Source organism: Rhea pennata, chromosome 3 (genome assembly GCF_028389875.1).
Source record: "Rhea pennata isolate bPtePen1 chromosome 3, bPtePen1.pri, whole genome shotgun sequence".
Lineage (NCBI taxonomy): Eukaryota > Metazoa > Chordata > Aves > Rheiformes > Rheidae > Rhea > Rhea pennata.
The window spans coordinates 109133781-109159274 of NC_084665.1; the positions used below are offsets into that span (position 1 = coordinate 109133781).

At 37.0% G+C, this 25494-nt stretch overlaps 1 protein-coding gene across 1 annotated transcript in view; it reads left to right on the plus strand.

Moving 5' to 3' along the window:
• TPO (thyroid peroxidase) overlaps positions 1-25494 on the plus strand; it is a 47215-nt gene that overhangs the window by 5436 nt on the left and 16285 nt on the right. Inside the window, exons 4-8 of the mRNA XM_062571136.1 lie at positions 5790-5959; positions 8312-8444; positions 14162-14291; positions 16984-17190; positions 23647-24162. Of these exons, the coding sequence (XP_062427120.1) occupies positions 5790-5959; positions 8312-8444; positions 14162-14291; positions 16984-17190; positions 23647-24162 (1156 nt within the window). The remainder of the gene's footprint in view (positions 1-5789; positions 5960-8311; positions 8445-14161; positions 14292-16983; positions 17191-23646; positions 24163-25494) is intronic.

Below are 25494 nucleotides of genomic sequence, written 5' to 3' on the forward strand. Positions count from 1 at the left end.
CAGGGTTTCCTAAAGGTGTTATGAAACTAGGATTTGTCTCTGTGTTTTAAATGGAGTTACAGCTCAGAGCTGCAGGAGAGATGACTGCAGCTCCCTGCGAGGACAAAACGTGGCAGAGCTGCAGCTGCCTGGTGGTTAGAAACCGAGGTCACTTTAATTTTGTAGTGCAGGCACTATGGTGACAGTCCTGAGAAAGTCACATTTAAAAATGTAGATCTCAGCCTTTCAGTATCTCAGCTGCCTCATGTACAAACTGAAGGTACTAATATTTAACTCCCTCACAGGATATTATGGCAGTTATTTGGTCAATATTTGTCCAATATCTTAAAGATGATAAATGCCAGGTGTTACTGAGATGATCACTGCAATTTTATTAGGAGTAAAACTAAGACCACTTGCTTACCCCAGATAAATTGCCTGACTGTTAGAACTTCTTTCAAGATGCTGTGTATGTGGATAAATTGGCTCTGAAGAGTGGCATTATTCAACAAGCCTTTTATTGAGATCTCTTAAAAAGCTCTTGCAGTAATAGCTATTGTGGAAAAAGCAAATAGTACTTTTTCTCCTCTCTCTCCCCACCTTTTCTCCTCTCCCTTGACCAGTCTCTCCTTCTCTTCTCCTTTCCTCTTCCTTCTCCTTTTTTTAACAGTAGTAGTTGAAAATTAGATAGCAATTTAAAACTGCCAGATTAAGTATTTGGTCTGACAGAAATTGTTGTTAACCTTTGGGTCTTTCAGAGACATAACATTACTAGTAAAGACAATTAGAGAAGTATTTATGTCTTTTGCAGCTTGGGTTTAATCCTGCAAGCGAAAAAAGGCTTGCATTTTCATCACAGCATTCAAACACGTGCATGAATACCCCCACTGAAGTGCATGCTCCTCTGTGCAGTGAGAGCCGTGAGAGCCTGCAGTGGGAATTTGACTCTCCGCAGAATATTACTTGCTCATAGGCTAGTTGGCATGAAATATTTGGATTGACAATTTGAAAATCATCAGTGGATCATCAGTGGAGGTGAAAATTGTATTTCTGTTGTGCGCTCTTATGTAAATCAATTCATTGTGGTCCAGTTAAGTGCAGCAGTGAGTTTCAAGGATGTTACTGAGACTTTTTACTCTTTTAGTATATGCTGGTAAACGTGTTCTGCATTTACCTCTTAGACACTAGTCCTTGGTCATTTACAGAGTACTGAACTGTCAGGGACTCATCACATGGGCTAATGTTTAGTCTTATATTATATTGAGGAGAGAATGTTCTTAAATCCTTAAGTTAAATACTTTTGCATTTTCACATCTGTTTAAAGATACTAAGACTTTTCCTTTGTAACAAAAAAAAATGTATACTTGAATTAAAGTTTGGTCAATGTAAAGGCTAAAAATCAAGAAAGGAATGCGTCCGACTGAATATTTGAATTTCTGGAAGTTATGGAGATCACAATACTGTGGAAACTCAGATTAATTTCATTTTGGCTCACAGATAGTTGAAGGAAGCCACAGTGCAATACAGATGAGCTCAGTGCTGTCTTTGAGAATGAAAAGGTGATTCTGAGATGAAAAGGCAATTTCTTTTTCAGTTTAGAGCTGGGAAACTCTTAATTATTCCATTTATGGTAATCCAAACGTATGTTTGCTGCATTCATGATCTAGGTGTCTGAACTGCAGACTGTCTGAGTGAACATAACTGGATTTCACCTGAGACCTCAGTCTGAACTTGAACGGTAGTTAAAATAGACAAGTATGTTTCTTTACCTCATCTGTTTGATATCATCATTTTTATTCTTGATTTCTCTTTTTTTTTATTGCTGGAACAATGAATGGCAAAATACTAGACCCCCCTTTTTTCTAAATATAATAATCTTCAAGGAAAATGCAGCTTCTTAGAAAACGCTTCCCAGATTTTAACATAGCTCCCAATGTATTTCATATAGTTTCTGTGGTCACCATGACTGTCTTACCTTTGCACAGTGCTTCTCATGACTGTTTGCTCACACCTGCCTGCTATACCAATTAGCTACTGGGTTTGTTAGTTTTTTTAAGATAAAGTGCTCGTGTTTGTCATTATAATACAAACAGCCATAATAGTGTTAATACAGTGTAGATGAAACACAATGACATCAATTTGTATTAGGTATGTAGGAGCAATACCAAGGCAGTTTGGATATGGGCCTCAGAGCCATAGCTCACCTGTGAGATCATGATACTTACCCAGTGGCATATGCAAATATGTTATTGCAAATGCAAATATGCAAATATGTTACCAGCATGTGCATTATAATATACATTTAAATTGTGGCAGGTGGATTGCAAGAGGAAGCTCTATTTCCTGTAAATTTAACCAAAATGGTGAGCAACACAATTTATGGAATTTTTATTAGCTTTAAATAGAGAATCTCAGACCTGTTTTGAAGGCTCCTGGTTCCCAATGTATATTTGTTTGTCTTCTGCTGAGTGTGCCCTTTTCTGGGTTGTAAGGCGTAAAAGAAACTAAAAATAACTTCAGAATCAGTAACCTTTGTGGAGTGATATCTCTTATATCCACTTTGTGCAGCTGCAAATGATCATATATTTCTTGTGTTAGAACTTAGCAATTGATTCAAAAGAACTGCTGAACTGACCACCTGAAAGTTAGGTGCAAATCATGTTGGTAGGTCACATAGGACTGCTTCCCCCAAGCTCAGATATTTGGATTGAGCAAGTTTCAGATAACACTTACATTTTAGGACACTTCTTTCACCTTTCCCTAAGTACTGAGTGATTGAAGTTAAGTACAATTCTACTACAAATACTCTGTGGAGATTATTGAAATTTATCAGTATATTTTAACTGATTTATTTTATTTGAGAGTAGTATATATTTTAACTGCTTAAAAAGTATAGTTAACATCCCTAAAAAGATTCAAGATTTAGCTCAAGAGATTTCTCACAAACTTCATTCACATAAAATTATTTTTATTTAATATTTACTATAAATGAACTAGTTTGTTTCACATTAAAAAAAATTATAAAACCTGCCACTATCCTTTCTTCTGCTGTTGGCCCCTATCTATACTAGCTCAAAAAGACCATCTGCAGAAGGGATCATCTACAAAATAGCCTACATGTACACATCCATATTTGTAGGGAAGTGCAAAATCATTTTCTATACTCCAAATAAGTAATTACAGTTGTAGAAAGTCACTGAGCAATATGAGTTACTCACTGCCACTTTGGTCTTAATGCAGAATGTTCATGTACATACACATAATAGGAAAGATAAAATGATTTTCACTTTATGTTCTTCAGAATATTACTGTTTTGAGAGATTTCCTGAGGCATGAAAAGTATTTTGGATATTAATTCGGATCAGAAATCTCTAAATAATGCATTCTGTATATATATTAATTTAATTTAATTTAAGGCAGAAAATAATCTCTGAGATTCAAAATAGCTGAAGCTGAAAAAGAACATGTGGCTCAAACTCTAGAGAATTTATTTTAGGTTTAACTTTGTTTTGTTTTCTCTATAATGAGATTCAGTAATTGAGCATCTGGCAACCACACAGAACCTTCTGTCCAAACACCGTGGTCCATCCTAGGACTTCAAAATATTAAACAAGTGCTGAAGACACTTCATACCTAATGTCCTCTTTCTAATAACAGTACTATTGCAGGTCATTCTATTAGTTTCCTGGGTGCTTCTGAGCTGCAAAATATCAAGACAATTTGTAATTTGCACAGGCCACCAGCATCCCCTTCCAGCATCAGAACTCAGCTTCAATGACTGCAAGGGACTATAGGGCATACACTGAATTATGAGGCAGGAGAAAGTGGCAAGCAATAACCAGTGTTACAATATTTGTAAGATTAGACAGAAGGGAATAGACTTTGTGCTTGCATTATATTTTGTTTTGTTTTTTTCTTAACTAAACTTCTATTTAATTTGTACAGATGTCCTCTTTAACCCATTTCTATAGACATATTTGAACATGCATATGAACATGTTGTTTAAAAATCATGTATGATTGATATTATCATCATGTAGATTTAAAATATCAAACCTGAGTTCTTGCATTTAATTTTAGCATCTTTCTTTTCTTAGATACTTGGACACAGTTTAGGAGTGTTAGTACTCCAGATTCCTGTCCAAATTCCTAATTGTCTATGGAAAACCTGAAAAACACAGCACTGAAGAGCAAGAGAGCTCTCTTTCACACAAATGAGAATTGTTAAGCTTTGCTAATCAAAAGAATGGAACTGTTTTTGTGTAAAGAATAACTGCATACACCAAGACTTTTTCGGATCAATTACAGGAAAAAAAAATGGATCTAAAAAGCCTTGTAGTCATATTCTCTTACTTTATGCTTTTTATTTATGTAAGCATACCCGTATTTTGCAAACAGGTACTTAACTGTTTGTTTTGCCCAAAACAAAATGCTATTTCCATTTTAAACTTGTCTTGTGGCTTAAATGAACCTAAATGAACAGGACAGCACAACGTGTTCATGAAACTCTCATATCTAAAAAGATCTGCGTAGGAAAGAAGCCCCTAGGGACATCTACAACCTATGACATGTTTGCAAGTAGAAGAGGCTGGAGTTTTTTGTTTTGTTCTGTTTCTAGGCTGTAGGAATCAGTATGGGAGCTGGTACCTCCAGCTAAAGGGGAAGTTCTCTCTGATGGGCTGATCACATTCATGTTTTAACACTGCTCCTCTGTAATTTCTCCTTTAACGTGTTCAGGGATCTGGGCCAAAAGTTTAAAATAGATTGCATGTGCCGAAAGCTTAGGAGGCAGGACATAGTGAAATGATAATGATATAGTGCATTCACCTCAGTGTAATCACCAATAAGTTGGTGCTTTGCTACATAGCAAATCACAGAATGGCTGAAGTTAGAGGAACCTCTGAAGATCATCTGGCCCAGCGTTGCTGTGTCAGTGCAGCGTCAGCTACAGCAGGTGCCGAAGACTGTATCTAATGGAGTTTTAACTGTCTCCAAGGATAGAGACTCCACAACCTCTTTGAGCAACCTGTTCTAATGCTCAACCACCCTCACAGTTAAAAAGATTTTTCTTATGTTTAAGTGGAAAAGAAATCATCTCAACAAACCTTAGTTGTTGAAAGAGTTAGAGGTAAGACCAGGCCATGTAACTTAAGGTTAATGAAGCCCTACTAAACTGGTTGCTGAAGGTCCATATACAGCTAGCCTGTCGTAGGTCAAGTGCTCGGGCAGTCTCCAAGAAGAGGTTGTTTCTACCTAACTTCAGAGTCATGTCTCTGTACGTCAACTGCAGATGGCATCCAGACAACTGCAAGCCAGCTATTTGACTGTTAGGTGGCTAAGGCAAGTGATGAATCCATCTTTGACAGAAGTAGTCCTTGATTTTAAAGATACCAAGTAAAAGCAAAAAATACTCATTTAGATGTTGCCATAGTGGAATTCGTATATTGTGACAATACTGCACAAGATCTTTTCAGTTAGTTTGTGCTGCAGGCTCTGTCCACTAACACTTTCTGTTTCTTCCCATTTGCTTTTCACAGCCTGTTGTGCATGTTAGCAGGGAACCTGAAGGGCACCCTTCCTTTATTTTCAGGATTTTCCACTTGCCTACAAAATAAGATCACTAAGTGATCTTCCTCTCTGCTTTCCTAGAGTGTCCTCTTATCAGAATTTACTCTGAATATACCCAGCATAGACAAATACCAATCAATATATTTAAAAGGTTATACTTAAATGCAGAGGTAGCTTTTTTTTAATCTCAGTTAAATCAGATGTGGCTTTTTTTTTCTTTTTTTTTTTTAATGTCAGTTATAGAAATATACAAGGAAGGGGAATAACAACTCCTGCTTTGCTGCTGGCTTTCTCAAAATCTCCAGAACAAGAGAGTCAAGATATTTCCCAAGCAGCTGAACGAATGGAAATGTCAATTCAAGTGCTGAAACAAAAAGTCTGCCGGAAGCGCAAGCGTTCATTGCATCCAACGGGTAAATATAGTACATTGACTCTGGCAAAACCCCTTGTTGATTGCTTGAATGTTGCCTTCTAGATTAAAGCTGGGTTAGCTTCATTTTTATTTTATTTTACCTTAGGCAGGAGTAGGTTTCATGTCCACACCCTGGGGCCAAAATGCCTCTGTTTTGTTCTTAAAGCACCTCACCTTTGTAACTTGTTACTTCCCTGGAATGCAGATTTGCAGAGCTGCTGAGCAGAGCAGCGCTGAGCTGCGGGCGTCCTCTGAACTCATCAACATATACTTCTACTGTCTATAAATCAGCTCGCGTATCTGCCGTGTTGCAAGCCTCTCATTTACAGTGAAGTATCTCTCTTCCCCAGCACTTTGGTTTTAGTGCTTGTGAGGCTTAGAGCCTGTAGATAATATAGTACAATATCTATCATTTACTTTATGGCACTGGCATCTTGAAATACATTTCCTCTGGACATAGATGGTCTTATTTATACCTATCTTTCAAGAAATACATTCTTATTTCCAAAACTATTTTTAATAGTGCATTACTGTTATACATTATTTCCCCTTTATCCCTTTATTTCTTTTATTTCTGTTTCTTTTTTTTTTTTTTTTTTTTTTGTTTTTTTTTTTTTTAATCCTGGAGGTAGACAGAGATACTTTATAAAGTTCAGTGAAGTATCATTGTCTAAGTAAAATTGTTGTTACTGTTACTATGTTACTATGTAATGAGTTTAACAAGTGTTTCTGGTGTTTGGAAGGCTCAAAAATTCAGAAAGACATTGATTTTTTTTCATAATTTAATTCCATCTCTAAGGTGTGAATCAGAGAATTATAATTTATATTCTCTGTCTTAGTATTAAAACATGACAACCTTCTTTCAAGAGCTGGAATTTTTAGACTACTGTAGGAAAACATAAAAGTCTACAATTATCTCCTTTTGTTTTCCCTTGAGGAAACTTTTGGCATGCTAAACTAATGAGACATCTAATAATTACTATAACTCATATACACACACATGCGTGTGCACACACACACATGGTTTTAAACACACACAGATACAATGATTTTGTGCTAGTGCAATTTCAAAGAACTTGAACTCCTAAATCACAGAACAAACACATGAAATTATTGTTAATTAACAAAACTGAGAAAATTTTCATGGAAGATGAATACACACTGTATATATCATGACAAGGAGTAGCTTTACATGAAGTAAAGAATGACTAAACTGATTTTATAGAAAACATGCAAGTTAACACTTAGATGATACAGATTATTTGGGAACAGAGGTCTGACCATGATTTTCAACCTGAGGAAACATGGAAACACATTTACATCCACAAAACTAGCCTAGGTACCCGGTACATAAAACATGAACCAGCCCAACAGCTCATCCCCCTCCTTTCTCACCCCAACCTTGCACAGGGTATAGTTCAGCAGAATGTTTCTGAAGCTGATTTAACTCTTGATTTTTTTTTTTATCCTGGCTTACTTTTTTGGCTTGAATAATGGACCAAATCATCTTAGTTCAGAGACCTACCAAGGGGTAAGACCCATTGGCAGTGATAAGTGGTGGGACTGGATGACCTGCAGTAGGCCATGAAGAGAGAGGGGCAAGTTAGGGCTAACTCTGCTTTTCTCTTTTAGTACATCATGGTTACAGTCAGTTTGAGTGAGTTCAGTGTAATTAGTTTGCTGCTTCCCTTTCATGTGCCTCTCTATTTCCAACCTGCCAGTCATATGTTTACATACATGTGCGTGTGTGAGAAGATGCCAGATCTCCAGAGTTCTTAAATAATGTGAATTTGTCCCTCACCTGAAGAACGCTCACTGGAAGATCTGTCTGTGATCATATGAGAGACGTGACTAACACACTGGTGTTCTTCCCCATCCTGCAAATTCCGGTTAATAATTCTATGCCTTTCCCACATCACATTTTATTATACAGCCCACTATCCTTTCTTGCACCTCCTGCATCTTCACGGTGCCATGTTTCCCACCCTTGTGTTCCTGAGTAGCATTTGTCACACTTCTGCTGTAAGCACAGAGCCTTACCACCATTTGCATACTGGTGAAAGGGGAGCAGATTGACCTCTGGTCCCGAACACAATTTAACAGCTTCCTTCTCATTATCTACTCTTGAGGTAATAATAATATCAGCTCTTCCTTTTCATCTTATATTTCCTCTAGGTCCCTAAGCCTACTGCCTGCAGCATTTCTCTGTTAGTGCTTTTCTCTAGGAACCAGAGGGGGCTTGCCCTAGCTGCAGCTGATAGTACCGTCTTTTCTGCCATACCTGTTGTAACAATACCTCTAACAATAACATCTGTAACAAGAGCAAGTTGCTTGCTTTTTTTTTTCCTTTCAGATCTTTTATCAGCTGATCTGCTCACTACAATTGCTAACATTTCTGGATGTCTGCCTTATATGTTGCCACCAAAATGTCCAAATAATTGCTTAGCTAATAAATATAGACTCATCACTGGTGCCTGCAATAACAGGTATGTAAGATAAGAATTGTGTCCTAGAAAATCCCACCCCTCCCCTCTTTCTATTTTTTTCCTTTTTCTTTCTTTCTTTTTTTTACTTAAAACTTATGTTTACTTTTTTTCTGGAAAATATGGGTCTGTGACCCCAATCAGCTAATTTAGACACCTCATTTTTGCCTACGTTGTACACATCTATTCAAACAATAATCCAGAACAGATGGCTTATGTTCCTTTTGTATTTAGTGATGAGAGATGTTGATGCCACTGAAAGCTTCCATAGAAGGAGTACCTCCCTCTAAATTTTGGTATCCTAACTCTGGTGAATAGATTCTTTGAAGGTCTCTAAGATTTGTAAGATTCTGTAACATAAATTTAGGGAGGACTGATTCAGTAAATGTTTTTTTTCTATGTAATTTAGACAGACTGATTTCTAATCCAGTGTTCATTTTTCATTAAATTGTGTAAAATAATATTGAATGGGAAAGTATAATTTCTTAATGAGGGAAATAAGAAAATCAAGCACACTCTGTTTCAAATTTTCTCACAGCCTTGCTGTTTAGCAAGCATGCATATGAAAATACTGGGTTATTTTTTTATATATAGCAAAGTTATGCTCAAATGTCTGTATGTTATAGCCTTGTTTGATTGGAGCCAAAACACCTCTGAATAATTTGAATAAACATAAAAAGATCTGTATAAACCTTCCTTTGAACCATGAGCAGAGTATAGAAATACCAACTGTCTCAGGTGACCTACAAAGGAAAAGTGAAATCAGTAGGACTCCTAAATTTTAGAGTAGCTAAACAAGTATTTGTTTGTTTATTGATGAGACCATTAAAAAAGTCACAGCTGTGATTTACTTGTAGCTTCACAGTTTGCCTGCTGATAAAAGTTGGAACATCTCATAACTCGGATGCGTTTAGTGGTGTTTATTAACATTACCAATTATTTAATTTGATCTCCGTGGGTACTTAATTGCTACAGTCTCCTGCCGCATTCTGTAGCCTCATTTGACTTCCAGATGTAGAGGATAAGAATAGGTTTCCAAAGTCCTACTCAGCCAGAAAAGATGCAGGTTTCATTCTGGAGCAGACAGACTATTAAAGAACAACTTCAGAATGTTGATCCCAGAAGAATAAGTGTAAATGCCAGGAAAAAAAAAATCCCCCAACAAACAAAAAGGCTCACAACTTTGATCTGCATTTGCAATGAAAAATGGTTGATTTTATGCATGTTTTGGGAACTGAGATGATTTTTTAGAGATTTTCACCAGTTTCAAACAAACCATTGTTGAATAAAAGATAATGAGAAGGCTTACATATGAAAATACTTATTTACAGGTTCCACAGATGATAGAATACATTAACTCTTAATGTTAAAGGTTATCTTACGTGGAAAGGAAAAGAAAAGGAAAAAACAGAAAAACAGAGAAAAGAGAAAGAGAAAACTCCCCAGTGGTTAGCTAAGATGAAGCTCAGTACAGGTCTCCCTAGATGAGCACCCTTTTCTGAGTGTCTTCTCCAGTGCTGCAGGTGCTTCTCCAAAATATGTTTTTTAAAGAAACTGTATAGTTTACCCTAAAGATCTGTTCAGTCTCTCTACTAGTTGGTCTCACTCATTAAGCTAATAGCTCTGATTGGAGCATGCTTTGATTAGGTGTGATGTGGAAGTACTAAAGGTCTGATAAACTTTATGCATGTGCATAATTTATTGCTTATTAGCTATCTAAATGACTATTATTTACTATTATTTACTATTGTTATCTACTCTCTCCCTAATATAAGATCATAAAATAAAAAACTATAAAGCAAGAGGTGAAAAAACAGAGGGCAAGGGGAAGCAAAAAGCTGTTCATACATCGTTGACAATTGCTTCCTGCAAAACCCAACGTAACAGATGTAGTCATATCTTCAGAATCCTCTGGAGCAAGACTGTGAGGACAAGAGCACCTTCAAATACAAGGGAAAAAGATACTTATAATTAGCAGCCTCCAGATGCATAGGCATAAAGCCACAAAGTGAAAGGCAGATGACATTGTTAAAAATGAAAGGGAAGAGTTGTGAACGGAGGGCCTTTAGCATCACCCAGATTAAGGTACTGTGCAACACAGCAACTGAACAGTGGTAAAAGTCTGCAGTTTTATTAGTCACTCAGTCTGTTTTTATGAGAATGGTCGGTTCTGCTACATCATAAGTGATCTGGAAGAAACATGCAGGATAAACTCTGTGTTGAAAGGGCACAACCATACAACCAGATATGCGTCAGTGACACAAATCTAACTGTGTGAGTATCCATAAATTCTGCTATGCACTTGCAGAGTTGTCTAGAATCCGAAGGAGCAGCTAATATTATACTTGCAATTGACAGCTCCATCAGGACTTGAACACATTGGCCAAGATTCATGCAGCTGAATTTAGGTTCATAGGCTGAGGCTCTTAATTTACAGGCTTGGCTGCTGTAGTCTTTCTCTACAGAGATGGAGAGAAATAGACTCTGCAGTAGGCAAGTGAAAACATCTTTTTCTCTTCGGTGATTACAGTACTACTAGGATGTATACAGGAGTTTCAGCCTGGTTCCTAAAACTGAGTAGGATAAATATGATCCATTGAATCTGATATGTCTTTAATCACTGTACTTTACTTTGTATGGTTCTATGCTTACACCAAATCAATGCTTAATGTTGTCATTCAGATTTGGTGGTACTTTAGCCTTTTTGCACTAGACATCTACGGAAGGCCAAAGGCAGCAAAAAGTCAAAAATACAGACTTTGAAACTAGCAAGACAGATCTTTACTTAGTTAAAATCTTTGTGAGCCCTTTGAAATTCCTCAAGCTTTACTGAAATATATCAGCTGGAAAGTTCCATTATATACAAACAACATATTCTACTATGTAAATGAGCTTCAAATACTTCTAACATTAAACAAAGTACCAGTCTGTACTTTTTCCTTGCATTTCCAGAATTTTTTTACTGATACTTTGCTTAATTAGTTCACTTATTTGGGACAAATCAGCTAGATTACAAGGTATTTATTCAGTAGCACTGAGATTACTTTGTTTTAGTGTGATATTCTTAGAACAAAGGCATAAAAGAATAACATATACTTACTCTTCTGTGGAGAATATCAACATTACATCAGGCATTCCCAGCAGTATCATTATTCAGATTTACTAGAAACATATATCAACACATTTTACTTTTCTTTCTGCCTGAAGGGATGTATGTGGATAATAAGCAAAATATATTTGCAACATTATTTTTTAATGAAGAGAGCTGGGAGATAAGGCATGTCCAAATAGCTATTTTTCTTCATTTTTATCTCAACTAAATGGCATTGATCTGTGTGTTTTTAGTGCTCAGTGCAATGAGAAGGGTTTGAAGATAAAGGAATTACAGGTGCTAAAGGACAAGGATCTTACAGCGCAATTAACCCCACTTAAGATTAGCTTTCTAAACTAGTTAGACATCTACCGCAAGCTTACCATTTTGGCTGTTACTAATAATGAGACATAGGATGGGATGATAGGATAGCACTTAGGAATTATCTTTGTCTCTGGTTTGATAGGCAGGATCTTAGACAGCTAGATTAGATTTTACACCTAACATTAAGGCAGCTGAGATAACATAGGAGAAATTTCACCTGCAGCATTTCTGTTTCATTGCTGTGCCACCAGACCAGGACGTGATACCTGGTCTGAAAGCCTAAGATCCAAGGCAGTAAGGGTTTGAATGTGGCTCTCCTTGGGGACAGAATGGCCTCCTGACAGAATACATTGATTATAAGAAGGAATTTGGGTATTTAGAGTGACTACTTCACTAGTTTAGTAGCAAGTTTCAGAAGTTTTCAACGCTTACCAAAAGTTATATCTGTGACAGCTCAGAGCAATATAAAATATGATAGACTCCAATTGTTTAATTATCATATCACATTCATTCATCTTTTTTTTTTTTTTTTTTTTTTTTTTTCTAACAGTAGATCCTGAACCTGGGCAGAATATTAAAAGACATAAATCCAGATAGTAAACTGCATCTTAAAACTTCAGGTTCCTCTTAAGAGAGCCAAAACAAAATCTCAGCTATGTAATTCCAGTATTTCATGAGTGAACATAAAGTCCCAGTTCCCATAAACAGAATGTATAGTAATCATATTTGGCTACTTCATAAGGGCATGGAAATCATTATTTCAACTGCTCTGGATGAAAACCTTTTTTTAATTCATGGAAGAGTCCAAGACATTAGCATGTTTTATGTAATAATAAAAAGGCGTCTGAGAAGGGTTCTACTACAGTAACATTCTAGTGAGCTACTAAAATATAAAAGCAATCAGGAGAAAAATCACTGGTTAAGCAGTTAAATTAACATTTCATTATTTTTAATTGAGTGAAATAGCACTACACTATGTGCAGTATTTTACGCAATTTCAATAAAGACAAATCAACTGCAACTAATTTGAATGCTTTATTCAGGCATACTTCAACCTTCAAGAGTGAATTATCGTGGATAATTAAGTGTATTACTGTACCATATAGCTTTGCAAATTGAGCCTCTTCAGTGTGATGGAGATCAATGGAGTATTAATAAAATAATGAGTCCCTCTTTAGTGTCCCCATAAACACATCAATGTATGTGTTCTGCTGACTGTCTGGCACTTTTCTAGTTCTTTATGTCCCACTTTACATCTCACTTTACAATATTGGTCAACCAGGTGCCTTGCTAAAATTTTATTTATTCTTTTTAATATAATGTATATTTAGCAATTATGAAATATATTTAACAGGCCACATCAAAAAATATGTTCTCTTATTAGGAAAAAAAGCATTAGAAATGTTCACAACAGAAGGAAAATTAGTTGGGTCAAGCCCAGTGGCTATGCCAATAAATAATTTGGAGTGAGGACCGTCCCCTGGCTCTCCAATTAAGTGGTATGACCTGACTCTTATCCATATGGTTAAACCCTCTTTGGAAGAGTGTACTTGCCTACCCTCTTGCAGACCAAACGGGTGCAATCTGGCAAACTGGCATGCACTAATCCCAAGATATGCCCACTCAGACATTATTCAAAGGAATGCTAGCTGGCCTGAGCCAAAAATACACCAGGGTTAGTGTTAACAATTTCACAGCATAGTTACCTGCATGCCACTACTGTGGCTTGTGCATAAGCCATCCAAAAACCATATCAATTTATTGGTATAGATGTAACCAGAGGGAGCAATGCCACTGACTTCAGTGACGTCAACCAGCGTTCTGCTTCCCTCAGTCCTTTCTTCACAGAGCTTGTTAAATCATTACTTCTGTATGATTAACATCCATTTTTCTTTTAAACTTTCTTCACCTTCCTCCTAGGGTTCCATTATATATATTTCCTTAAGTCTTGATTTCCTATCATTCTAAATAAAAACATCTTAAAAAATGCCAATAAGAGACCTGAGTTATATATCCAATTTTCCAAGGGAGGACGACTCTGTTAGGAATCATTATGTTGGTGTTTCAAAGACATCCAAAGGTAACTAGACTGCATTAGAAACATAAGTCAGATAGTAATTTAGCAATTTAACTCTTTACCTTCATTTTGACTTCATTTTGACATTGGCCTGATGACCAGTATTTGTCTTTTCAAAAACAAACTTATCTTATTATGAGGGAAAATTGTCATCTGACTGCTAATTATTTTCCCTTCAGAATTTTATGGAGTTTTTTTTTTCCTTTCCAATTTTCTTTGTTTTTCCAGAGAACACCCTAGGTGGGGAGCATCCAACACGGCTTTGGCTCGATGGCTCCCACCATCCTATGAAGACGGACTGGGCCAGCCCCGCGGATGGAACCCCAATGTCCTATACAATGGAGTCCAGCTGCCCCTGGTGAGACACAGCACCACAAGGTCACACAAAACATTTACACTCGGCTGCAATCATATTTGCCACCATACATGTGCATTTAAGTTAGTATATCGATCTGCAAAAGAAATTGTCTAATTCAGTTAAGGAGCCATTAGTTTTGCTTAAGTATAGGTTAATCAGCCAAATACTGATAGATCTGCTGCACATGGGATGGAGTAACTCCAAGCAGCAGTTCAGACAGGGGACTGACAGCCTGGGGAGCAGCTTTATTGAAAAGGACCTTGATGGAGAGCAGACTGAGCATGAGCCAGCAGTATGCCCTGCACCAGTGACAGGATAGCCAATAGATCAAGGGTAGTGATTGCTCAGCCTAGAGAAAAAAAAAAAAAAAAAAAAAAAAAAAAAAAAAAAAAGATGCCTGCATTGCAGGGAGTGGGGGAGATCTAGTCAGAGTCTCCCAGTACCTAAAAGGTCACTACAGGAAAGACGGAAGTACTGTCTTCGCAAAGGTGATCATTGACAGGGCAAGAGGCAATGGCCACAAGTTAGAGGAAATACTGCCTGCATATAAGTTTTTTTTTTTTTACTGTGAGAAAAATTAGAATAGGTTGCCCAGACAACTGGTAGAATATCCTTCTTTGGAAATATTCAACACTCACTTTGACAGGGGCTCTGAATAACCTGATCTAAGGCAATATTTTCAACAGAAGGTTGGACCAGATGATCTCCAGAGATCCCTTCCAACTCAGACTTTTCAGTGATTTCTTTATGATCCTATGTTTTTATAATGGTGCCTTTATTCTGGGGAAGAACATCTCATTGTGAACGTTGCCTGAATAAATACTAAGCAGATAGAAGTGCATGCACGTGCGTGTATGTATGCGTGTGTGTAGATGTATAGCATTGTATCCTAGGTTAGCATACCGCAGCTGAACAAGTATTATTATCAAATCATAATTTCATTTTTTAGATAACCCAAGTTACTGAGCTAAGAAGGCACTGTAATATTTGTGCATTTTAGAGGCTCATTTAATTATAAAATAGCAACACTGCTGTAAGGGGAAGTTTGAACAAAAACATTTACCTAGGGAACTGGGAAAAAAATTCCCCATGTGCAATGTGAAATGGGCTGGTTTTGCTATTTCTGGTTTGTTGTCACTGTTTTGCAACATAACTTTTAATAGATTCACAAAGTCTTGTTATTTTAACCATCATATATTTAGTAAGGACGAGAAAGAATTTGCTGTTAATGTTTTAACTCCTGTTACTGATTAAATACCATTGTCTCTAAGCTACACAATATAGTGCTTAATGTTTAAAATCTGACATTTACCTGAATTACTTTACAGTAGATGGCACAAACTGCCTATTTCCAGATGTATTATGATATGTGCTAGTGAAGTGAAACACACTAAACCAAAACTTATCTCATAGCACACAGTCTGATCGTATTTGTTGCATAACATCAGCAAACTTCTCTGCTATATTTTAAAGTAGGATAAAACCAGTGCCAGGAATTCTATTAGCTGGTTTTTCTCATTTGCAAAATTAGATTTTTTTGTACTTTTAGCTATCCACCTATTTCTTTTAAATGGCATCATGCAAATAACATGAAGGTAAATGATAAGTGTGAGGATTATATATAGCAGTATTATAACACAGCATAGCTGTGCAAATTAACAGTGACAAGAAAATATTACTAATTGCAAGAAGAAATGTTGTGTTTTGTGATTACCAAAGCTATTCAAACACTGATATAAGGATCTGTATTTCTGATGAGCTCCGTGGTGCCACATGTCTCCTCTATTTCAGTATAAAGCCTGATGCTACTAAACAGTCCCGTGTGGTCTCCTGGCCAAGTCTATTTAACTGCTCTTGCTTTATATTTTCATTACACATCTCTTCTAGTTATGATAGCCTCTACGACTCCACTTCAGAATACGTGCTGCCCTTTCAGCAGCTCGGCTTCTAAGGCAGCTGCTGTGTATGGGGGAATTTTGCAGCATGAAAGAGGAATCCGTGAATGGCAACGATACTCTTGTCGACACGCACTGACGGCTGATTTTGCTCTGATGGTTTTGGTTGGTTGTTAGTGTAGGTTGGCCATTTGGTGTAGATGTCTCCACATGCTGCCCCTCATCCACATCTCTGTGTTCAGAGAAGGGCTCCTGAAATATGTTCTAGCTTTTCTCTGCCTGGGAAAATGAAGTAGAGCTTCAGCTACTATTTATTTGCAACCTAGCCTGTCTCCTCTCGGACTGAATAAGCTGATCCATTTATGCACGGAACAGTGTGGAGCCTCTGTGCATCTCCACTGACTTCAGGTTGCCCTGCAAACTGAGTCCATTTGTTAAATGAGTAGAAAACAGAATAAATAGAAAGAAAACTTAGACAGTCTAAAAGAAACACATGGTTTTCAAAATTCTGTGGAAAAAAAACAGATCAAAGATATGATGCTCATTTGGCAAATACATAGAAAAACTCAGCTGAAACATCTTTGAATCTGCTCATGGCACCAATACCTCACCTTCTGAACAGAAATATCAGCCTGTCAGAGGGTTAGGGTCTTTTTTAAGTAAACCATTAAAGTATTCCACAACATAAAGTATTCCAAGGAAAAGAAAGATAGCTCCCCCTGCTTTTTAGTGCTTTATCATTTTGTGAGAGGTAAATGCTACTTGGCACTCAAGGTAAATTAGTTCTTTTTTCCCAGGTTCGTGACGTGACAAGAAAAATTATTCATGCGTCCAATGAGGCTGTTACTGAAGACAACTTATATTCTGATATTATTATGGTCTGGGGACAATACATCGATCATGACATTGCATTCACACCTCAGAGCACAAGTAGAATTACCTTTCTAACTGGAGTAGAGTGCCAGATGACATGTGAAAATCAAAATCCATGCTTTCCAATACAGGTAAGATGATTTTAAATGCATTTGTTCAAGAGAAACTCTAGTCTCTAAATAGGTAAATAATGTAAAATACATTAGTGATATACATACACTGAAGTAACTGTAAAAGAAATCCAGAAATAATAAAGCAGAAAATGACAGAAATACTGCCGTGCAATGAAGCCACTAAATGAAGCTAAGTTGTTTTGTAGAGATAAATAAGTTTCTCTGTGTAGAGAAAATAAAATATAGTTAAGATATTTAGTGCAAATATCATACTTTTCTATTTCTCAAGTTTATGTTGCAGAGAAATCTTATTACCCCAGAAAAGAATGTTATTGTTCTCATGCTTCAAGGTTTTGAGTTCCATTGAGGAAAATAGGCACGTAGTCATAAATAATTCTGTTTTTAAATTGCCAGCTAGATAAAGTGAAGGGATCTTAACTTTACTCAGTGAAAGCAAAGATATTTCCAGCAGCTAATAAAAACTTCTGAAAGGAGACATCTTTTCAATATATGTATAAAATATTCTTAGGGGGTTGCCGAGACTTATATCTTTGCTTTGAGTAGATGGAAAACATGAATTCAAATCTGGTTATTGGGTTAGAAGAAACATAAATTGATATAAATATAGGATCCTGTGTTCCTCTCTGATTAATTTGTAAGTATGGTCATTCTTTCACGTAGAAAGCAAGTAGCAAAATCAAACCACTTCTTTATGATACCAGGAAGGACCCCCAACCCCTGCAAGCAGCCTGTCCGCCACCTCATACTGCGGCGCGAGCGTGACAGTTTCTGTCCTTGGCATGCCCTAGTTTCAGTCAAGAGCAAATTCAATGACTTTCCTTAGTAGGAAATCAAGCTGGAGCTTGATTACTGAGCAACTTCAGTATCTGTTGAAGCCAGAGTATGGTATAGATTCAGTCACAATAGAAAATGATTTCCCCTAACAAAATGTAATTGATAAATACTCTCATTTTGCTGTAAGTTCCTCATTCCACTTACATTAAACTTAGGAAAATATTCTACAAATTGTAATGGGAACTGAATCAGGTCCTGTGTTGGAAGATGGCTCGTCTTCCATTGTGCTTTTGATTCTCTAGTCAAAAGATGGCTAAGTGAAACTAATGACTTTCTGCAGCTTTACAGACTTGTTGAAGAATCACATTTCCAGGACACATTAGAAGTATCACATTACAGCAACTTGGTTTAGCCAAAACAGTTCCAATTACAGGGATTCTTCCATAGCCCTGACAAAAATCTCTGGGGTGCTATTTGTCTCAAATTTCCATCTGGAACAAGAAATTATTTACTCTGTTTATGCTCTTAAGCAATATCCTTGGAAACTTTCCCATTCCCAAAGTCACATCATGAGAGGCTAGGGCAGAAGTCCAACAGGCTTCATATAATGTGAAGAGGGAGTTGGAGTGCATCTCCACCATATGACAAAATGTGGCCAAGCCTTCTCTCCCATTTAAGAAAAAAAATCATTTTGCTTATTACTTAAAAAGGCATCAGTCTTCAGAGCCTTATATTTTGTGTTTATAACTTTTTTTTCTTTGAAACAGTAAATGGTATTGATCTTTACATGCAAAGAACACTTTTTATCGCTAAGTAGATTTTCAAAATGAGAATAGACTCATTCTGCTGTCCATAACTTGAATCAAATGTGGATCACAAGTATTATAGCAGTCTAGTCATTGAATCCTGACTAATTCAAACTGCCTAGAAATCCCATCTGTTTAAAAAGCAGGTTATTTAAGGGACCTTCTAAGAAGGATGCCAAGGCTAACATTCATCTGTCAGCATCATTGCAGTACATTGCAATACAGAGAAGAAAGCTGCATAGGTTACTGTGGCATATACACATAAGTGCATCCTTCAGTGCTCTAAATATGGGACATATTTTTAGTATCTATCTTGGAGTTGCGAAGAGGTTCATCACAGAGTTTCAAGCCTGCACCTGAATGCAAACTATGAGTACATGTAATACACCAAGCCTTGAACCTAGTCTAGGAGCTGCTCCTGCTCAGTAGTATAGCCTAGCGCAGAAATGGTCTTAAGACATATTCGGGGCTACCATGTTGACTTACATGTGTCTGATACTCAGAATGGCTATGAGGGAGGCCATACAAAGAACTTTAGACATGATGCATTAAGGCAAATTTCCCAACTTTAGGCTCTGTTACTTGACCACAGCCTCATGAGTGAGTTCCATTTTGTTATTATTCCATTATTCATAGCTTAAAGAAGGGATATGAAGATGGATGTTCTTTTGCTTTTATCATATTGTATGTCAAGCACTTCATGACTGCTTTTGTCAAAGACAAAGAATAAATATTGTATTAAAAAAAAGAGAAAAGTGGTAGTTGATTAGTGCAACCAAAGGAGCTATTTTTCAAGCTCTGAAATAAAGAGCTAATAATAATTCCACATAGAATCGATTTTCTCCCGAAATTTTAAGTAGGTAAAGTTCTTCATCTCTACCTGTTAAATAAACATTTGGAGAACAGCAAAGGTTAGGGTTTTTTACATTCATTTTATATAAAAAGCAGCTGTGGCTAGTTGCCAAAGACACGGAAGCCAATAGCATATTATTCATCAATGTAAATGTAGAGGCTGCAATTTGCACTCTTCCTGTATTCCTAGAATGGCAGCACCCAAGGGAAAATTCATCCACAGAAGAAGACAACAGTGCTTAGCACTACAAGCCTTCTCTGGGGGGGTTGCTGGGAAAAGGAAGTTTCTTAGGCTACTGGAAGCTGTCTGGAAAATGTTCTGAGTCAGTGCAATTCAACTGAGAGTTGAAAGTTGCAGTAGTGTATTAATATTTATAACAAGTGTAGGTAAATGATTCATAGGTTGGCAGGAACCATTATGATTTTATATTCCGGATATTTTCGTAATAAAGGCTATAGAATTCTGCCCAATGATTCTTGCATCAAGCCTGTAGCTTCTGATGGAGCCTGAACAGCCATTTTCTGTATCTCTTCAGACTCCTACAGTATGAAAAAAAGATGAAAAAAACACTATCTTTAGTTTGTACTTTTTTTAAAGCAGCCTGACACATAGAACTGGGATACTGAGACAGTTTGTTATTCCTCAGATGATTATTTCAGATTAGAGCTGAGACATAACAAAGCGTTAGAAAGACTTCCATGGGAGAGATACTGTCTTTATTCACTGTTAATTACATTGTTGACATTAAGATAGGCACAAAGCCATCATAAGATACAATCCTGAAAAGCTTCTAGTCAAAATAGTTCAGATACAAAAAGGTAGTAAAGAAACAGAGGCACAGAAAAGTGAAGTGATTTGCAAAAGATGACATGTAATATGACAGGTTACTGTCTAAGCTATAGATGGATCAGTCTGTGTGTGTTCAACAACTACTGAAGTGAATATCCTCCTTTTTCTGCTGTATTTCAGAGGTAGCAACTCACTGTCAGATGAGACCATTGACTCTTCTCCAAACTTTGCGTGCACAAATACAGACTTATGTTTTCCTTACCGGCAAGCTTTCATAAACCGTAAACTAATTTTTTAAGGCTGTAGCCTTAAACATTCTTTTACATGGAGACCATTTCCCACAGAGCAAATTCATGATAACAAAGGCTTTTCTTAACGGAAATAACAGAAATAACAGTTTAGCCATTGTGGAGCACTGAAACAATTAGTGCCCCTCATTTTGCTACACATCAAAAGAATTTCACCGTAAGCAGGTTCCACTGTGCATATATAATAACAGTTTAAATCAATGTGCAGCTATACCAAGAAAACTGTTGTAGCCAAAGAGTTTTTTTGTTGTGATTCTTCATTTTCTCCTAGAATTATACATGGTGAAGAAAAAAATGATATGAATATTCTTTATTAGTTTTGAAGAAAAATGTGATTCTATACCCATTTCAGTAGAAAAAAGATCTTTTCTTCTCAGGTTATTTTTGATGTCATCTGGATAATAACATAATGAACCTCTCATTTGCACATTCAGCTGCTGGGTGCACACTGCTTATCCCATGAAAAGGAAAAGGACTACATTATGCAGTTCTGCCAGTCCCTTAATGTTCATTACTGCTGGTTTTCTCCATTGGGGCACAAGATGATTTGAATTAAAATTGCAGAGGCAGTTAACCAAAAATTGTTCACTATGAGTTTCATACACTGTTGATACATTCTATTGTAAGCTTCTTTGTTTAACATCTTAAAGGCAGCATATACATTTCTTTCTCAGTGATACCTGAATTCTTCCAGTCTTTCCTGATAACTAGGAGCAGGAGGCACCCAAATGAACACAACACTGTGTCTGCAGGCTCAGAAGGAGCTGTACTCTTCATGAGAGAAGAGCTTTTTGCTTACATTACCAGCTGAAGAAAGAAGCCGCAGACACTGCAGGAGACAATAATAAACACTGAACAGAAAAGCCAAAGCAGAGAAAGTACAAATTTCAGCAACAAGTGAAAGTAATAAAAAGCAACATAAACTGCATACATCCTTCAGAAATTGTTCAAGCCTAACTGGTGAAGAAAACTTTATGGAATTTCTTTACCAAGCAACAGTTGAAAAATAAATGAGGCCCTTTCTTAACCTAAGTGATTTCCTGGTAGCAATTCCTTCTTCCATGTGTTCTCAGTAGTAAGAAAATATTGTTTGGTATAATGTAGGGGGTAATGTAGGGGGTAATGAGTTTATTATTAAATGAAGTTCTTGAATTCCATTGCTAAGTTGTCTTAGTCTTTTTAACCCCAGTTTGATGACTGTTCTATCTTCACAGGCTAAATTGTTAAAAGTATAAAGAAGAAATTGTATAATTTTATGTAACATCTGCAGTATTCAGTCTCTTCTGCCAAAGACTTTTCAAAAATGAAGAGCAAGCAGACAGAATACAAAGAAAAAGGATTAGATCAGGTTTCTGTACAAAACAGATTCGTTTGCTCTTGGTCAAATGTTGGAAGATTTTTTTTCTGAGATATTTCAGTATCTTTAGTAAGTTTTACTGTACCTATTTCATGTTGATCAGTGGATAAGAAAACCCTAGATTTATATTCTGTGAAACTCAGACTCCATGATTTTTACAACATTTTTAATTCAGGTTAATCTTTTTTAAACTCTTTGAATGGACACATTTTTATGTCTCTTTATGGGTGCACAATGATGTTTCTAAATGACTTTAGAAATAATATGGTTTTCAGAGAGAGTTCATGAAGCCAAATCAGCATTTGGGGCAGGTTTAGCTCAGTTGGTTAGAGCATGGTGCTACTAATGGCAAGGTCACAGGTTCAATCCCCGCATGGGCTATGCTGAGGGTTGGACTAGGTGATCTCCAGAGGTCCCTTCCAACCTTACTATTCTATGATTAGAGAATGCAGATAGTTTTTAATCATTTCATAAACCTGACTGCTTATAGTTTAGTGAGGAACTCCTTTCTTTTAAATAGTCTTGCTGGCCTGAGCTTTCCTCTTCGATATCCTACAATGTGAAGAAAACCTTTCTCCCACTGTCCTTTCTCTCCTCCTCCAATACCTCTGCTCACCTATCCCCTCCTCTTAAGTTATTCACATAGTATTTTCAGTCCCATGGCAAAATTTCTACTTTTCCAGTTTGGACTGTGTTCTCCCCTAACCCATTACCTGTCTGCAAGATCCCCTTCCATAACACCTCCACGTGTGTCCCACACCCTTTAGCTCTGTGTGGGATAGCTGACTAACCTACAGGCTCGTTCGGTCTGTGTCCATGCTGACTAACAGGCCAACACACAGGTGCTGGATGACCAATTGGCCTCAGGCTCTTGGTCGTGTGCGGGTCAAACTGATAAAGGACCTTCCATCTTTAGGCATGACTTTAGGCAGCCTTTCTTATTTTATAAAGATTGTCAGCATTTAGTATTTGTAAGACAGCTGTCCCTGTAAAATTATGTGGGGGAATATCAGTGAAGGACTGGCAGAAGGCAAACAGTGAATAATTGCATATCCTTTTTTTACCTTAGGAAACTGGGATAAATTTGTGTATTGAAACAAAGATTTTTAAAAACACTGCCGCAAACAGAAAAGCTCTTCATTATATTTTTATACACACATGTAAACCTGCTGCTTCACTTGGTATTCAGGAGAACATAATTTGCCCAGATGTTCACATCTTCACTATGATACATTCCATGACGAATTTTTTAATTGTGAAGTTAGGCCAGTTCACATATAGAAATGTATGAAAGGGCTTATAGTAACTTGCTTTTGTGACAGAGTAAGGGTTTTGTTTTGCTTTTTTTATTATTTCTATCTTTGCTGAAATATGGTTAAATAATCTTTTTACTTAAACCTGAGGGAGACAGAAAAAAATTTTTGAAAGTTTAGAAAATATCACTACAATGGATGAGATCTGAGCAACTCAAAACTGAAGCAGAGGATGGAAATTTTTGAACACGTCAATTCAGCATCCACAGCTATGTGACCTTCACCTCAGAAGATATCTGTTTTTATTCCACAGGTAACCACGAATGATACGTTATCCAATGGAATGGGTTGTATGCCCTTTTACCGTTCCTCTCCTGCATGTGGCACTGGCGACCACGGTATTCTCTTTGGAAATCTGTCAGTGTTAAATCCAAGACAACAGATTAATGGCTTAACTTCTTTTCTTGATGCTTCTACTGTCTATGGCAGTACCCCTGCTGCTGAAAACAAGCTAAGAAATTTAACAAGCAGCGAAGGCCTCCTTAGAGTAAACCTGAAATATTATGACAACAGTCGGGAATACCTGCCCTTTGTAGACCTGATCCCATCCCCCTGTGTGCAAGACTCCAACGTGAGCGAAGGTGAGAGGATTGAATGCTTTCTGGCTGGGGACAGCCGATCGAGCGAGGTCTCCTCCCTGGCAGCTATGCACACGTTGTGGCTGAGAGAGCACAACCGCCTGGCCCGAGCCCTGAAAAGCATGAACAGACACTGGAGCCCTGAGACTGTGTACCAAGAAGCACGGAAAATTGTCGGTGCTCTACATCAGGTTGGCTGCTTATTTGCTTATCAATATTTTACAGTGAATATCTTAGAACAGAACAAATTACAAAATTTCAAATATGTTTCTGTGAGTGGTTTTGGAGATCACGTTACCTTTTCTTTACCATCTATTTCTGACCTATAAATTTGTCATGTTAAGAGCCCATTCTGTTCTCCAGTTTTGTGAATGCACTTTCTTTGTCCATAAGTTGTTCAGATCCCAGATCTCAGCGCTTTGATCTTTATGGCAATTTCTATTCTGCTTCATCTTCAAACTTCTCCCATGTATATCTAGGCTACTGAAATCTAAAGAGACCTTTTCAGATGCAGTTCTTTGTAGTATTTTTAGTAAAGGAAATAAGTAAAAAGTAACATCTCTGCATTTACGTAGTGCTCAAGATATTTGCTTTCTCATAGGTATTATATAAACAAATGACTTCCTGTATAAAAACGTCTGTGGAATTCTCAGTGCCATGTTAATGTGTAAACTTCAGGGGCTACTCTTGATACATGAGAGGGAGAAATCAATATGGAAAAAATAAAGGAGAAAAGAAAGTCCATGTGAATGTTTATATTAACCCAGTGAATAGGAAAACCTATTTCTACTCAGCATTTTCCTATTTTTTCCCCAAAATAGTGATGCAAACTCTAACTTGTTTTTCTTCACAGTTAAAGTTTATATATTCAGTGTGAACAACTTCTGTTCTTACAGACCTCCATGTGATCTGGGCTATCCCTATCATACCTGAACCAGAATGAAAACATTCAATGAGAATCCTCTTGTATAATTTGTAGTAAAAGGAGTATAGTCATTCTTTTTAGAATTTTAATTCTCTGCGGTATTTTAAATCAAATATATCTTAGAAGTAAAGTAGCACACTGAATTTTTTATTAAAGTATGACAATGAGTTCTGAAAAAGTTAAAAATCTCGATTTAAACATTCATCAAGTATCAAGTACAAAGGGCAGATGACTCACTCTGCATTCTGAATTTGATCCCAGAAGATATTTGTTTACTTTAGTATTTTGCCATCACTGTGTTCTGCTTGCTCATGGCGTTGGAGGCAGGAAGCTCTGGGAGCAGCATGGCCCAGGAGGACTCCTCCAGTGCTAGCCTGATAGACAGGAGGATGCTGCGGCTCCCCGTCCTCAGGCCCAACCAGTATGAAGCTGAGTGCTGTGCCATTAATTTGAGTATTTACAGTCAAACAACCTTTCATCCCCTTTCCCCTCTGTTTCCCCATGCTAGTTCCTCCCCAGTCCATCTCAGTCCTTCCCTTTCCCCGCTTTTAATCCATTTCTAATTTCTTATCATGTTTCACACATTTTCAAAATCTCC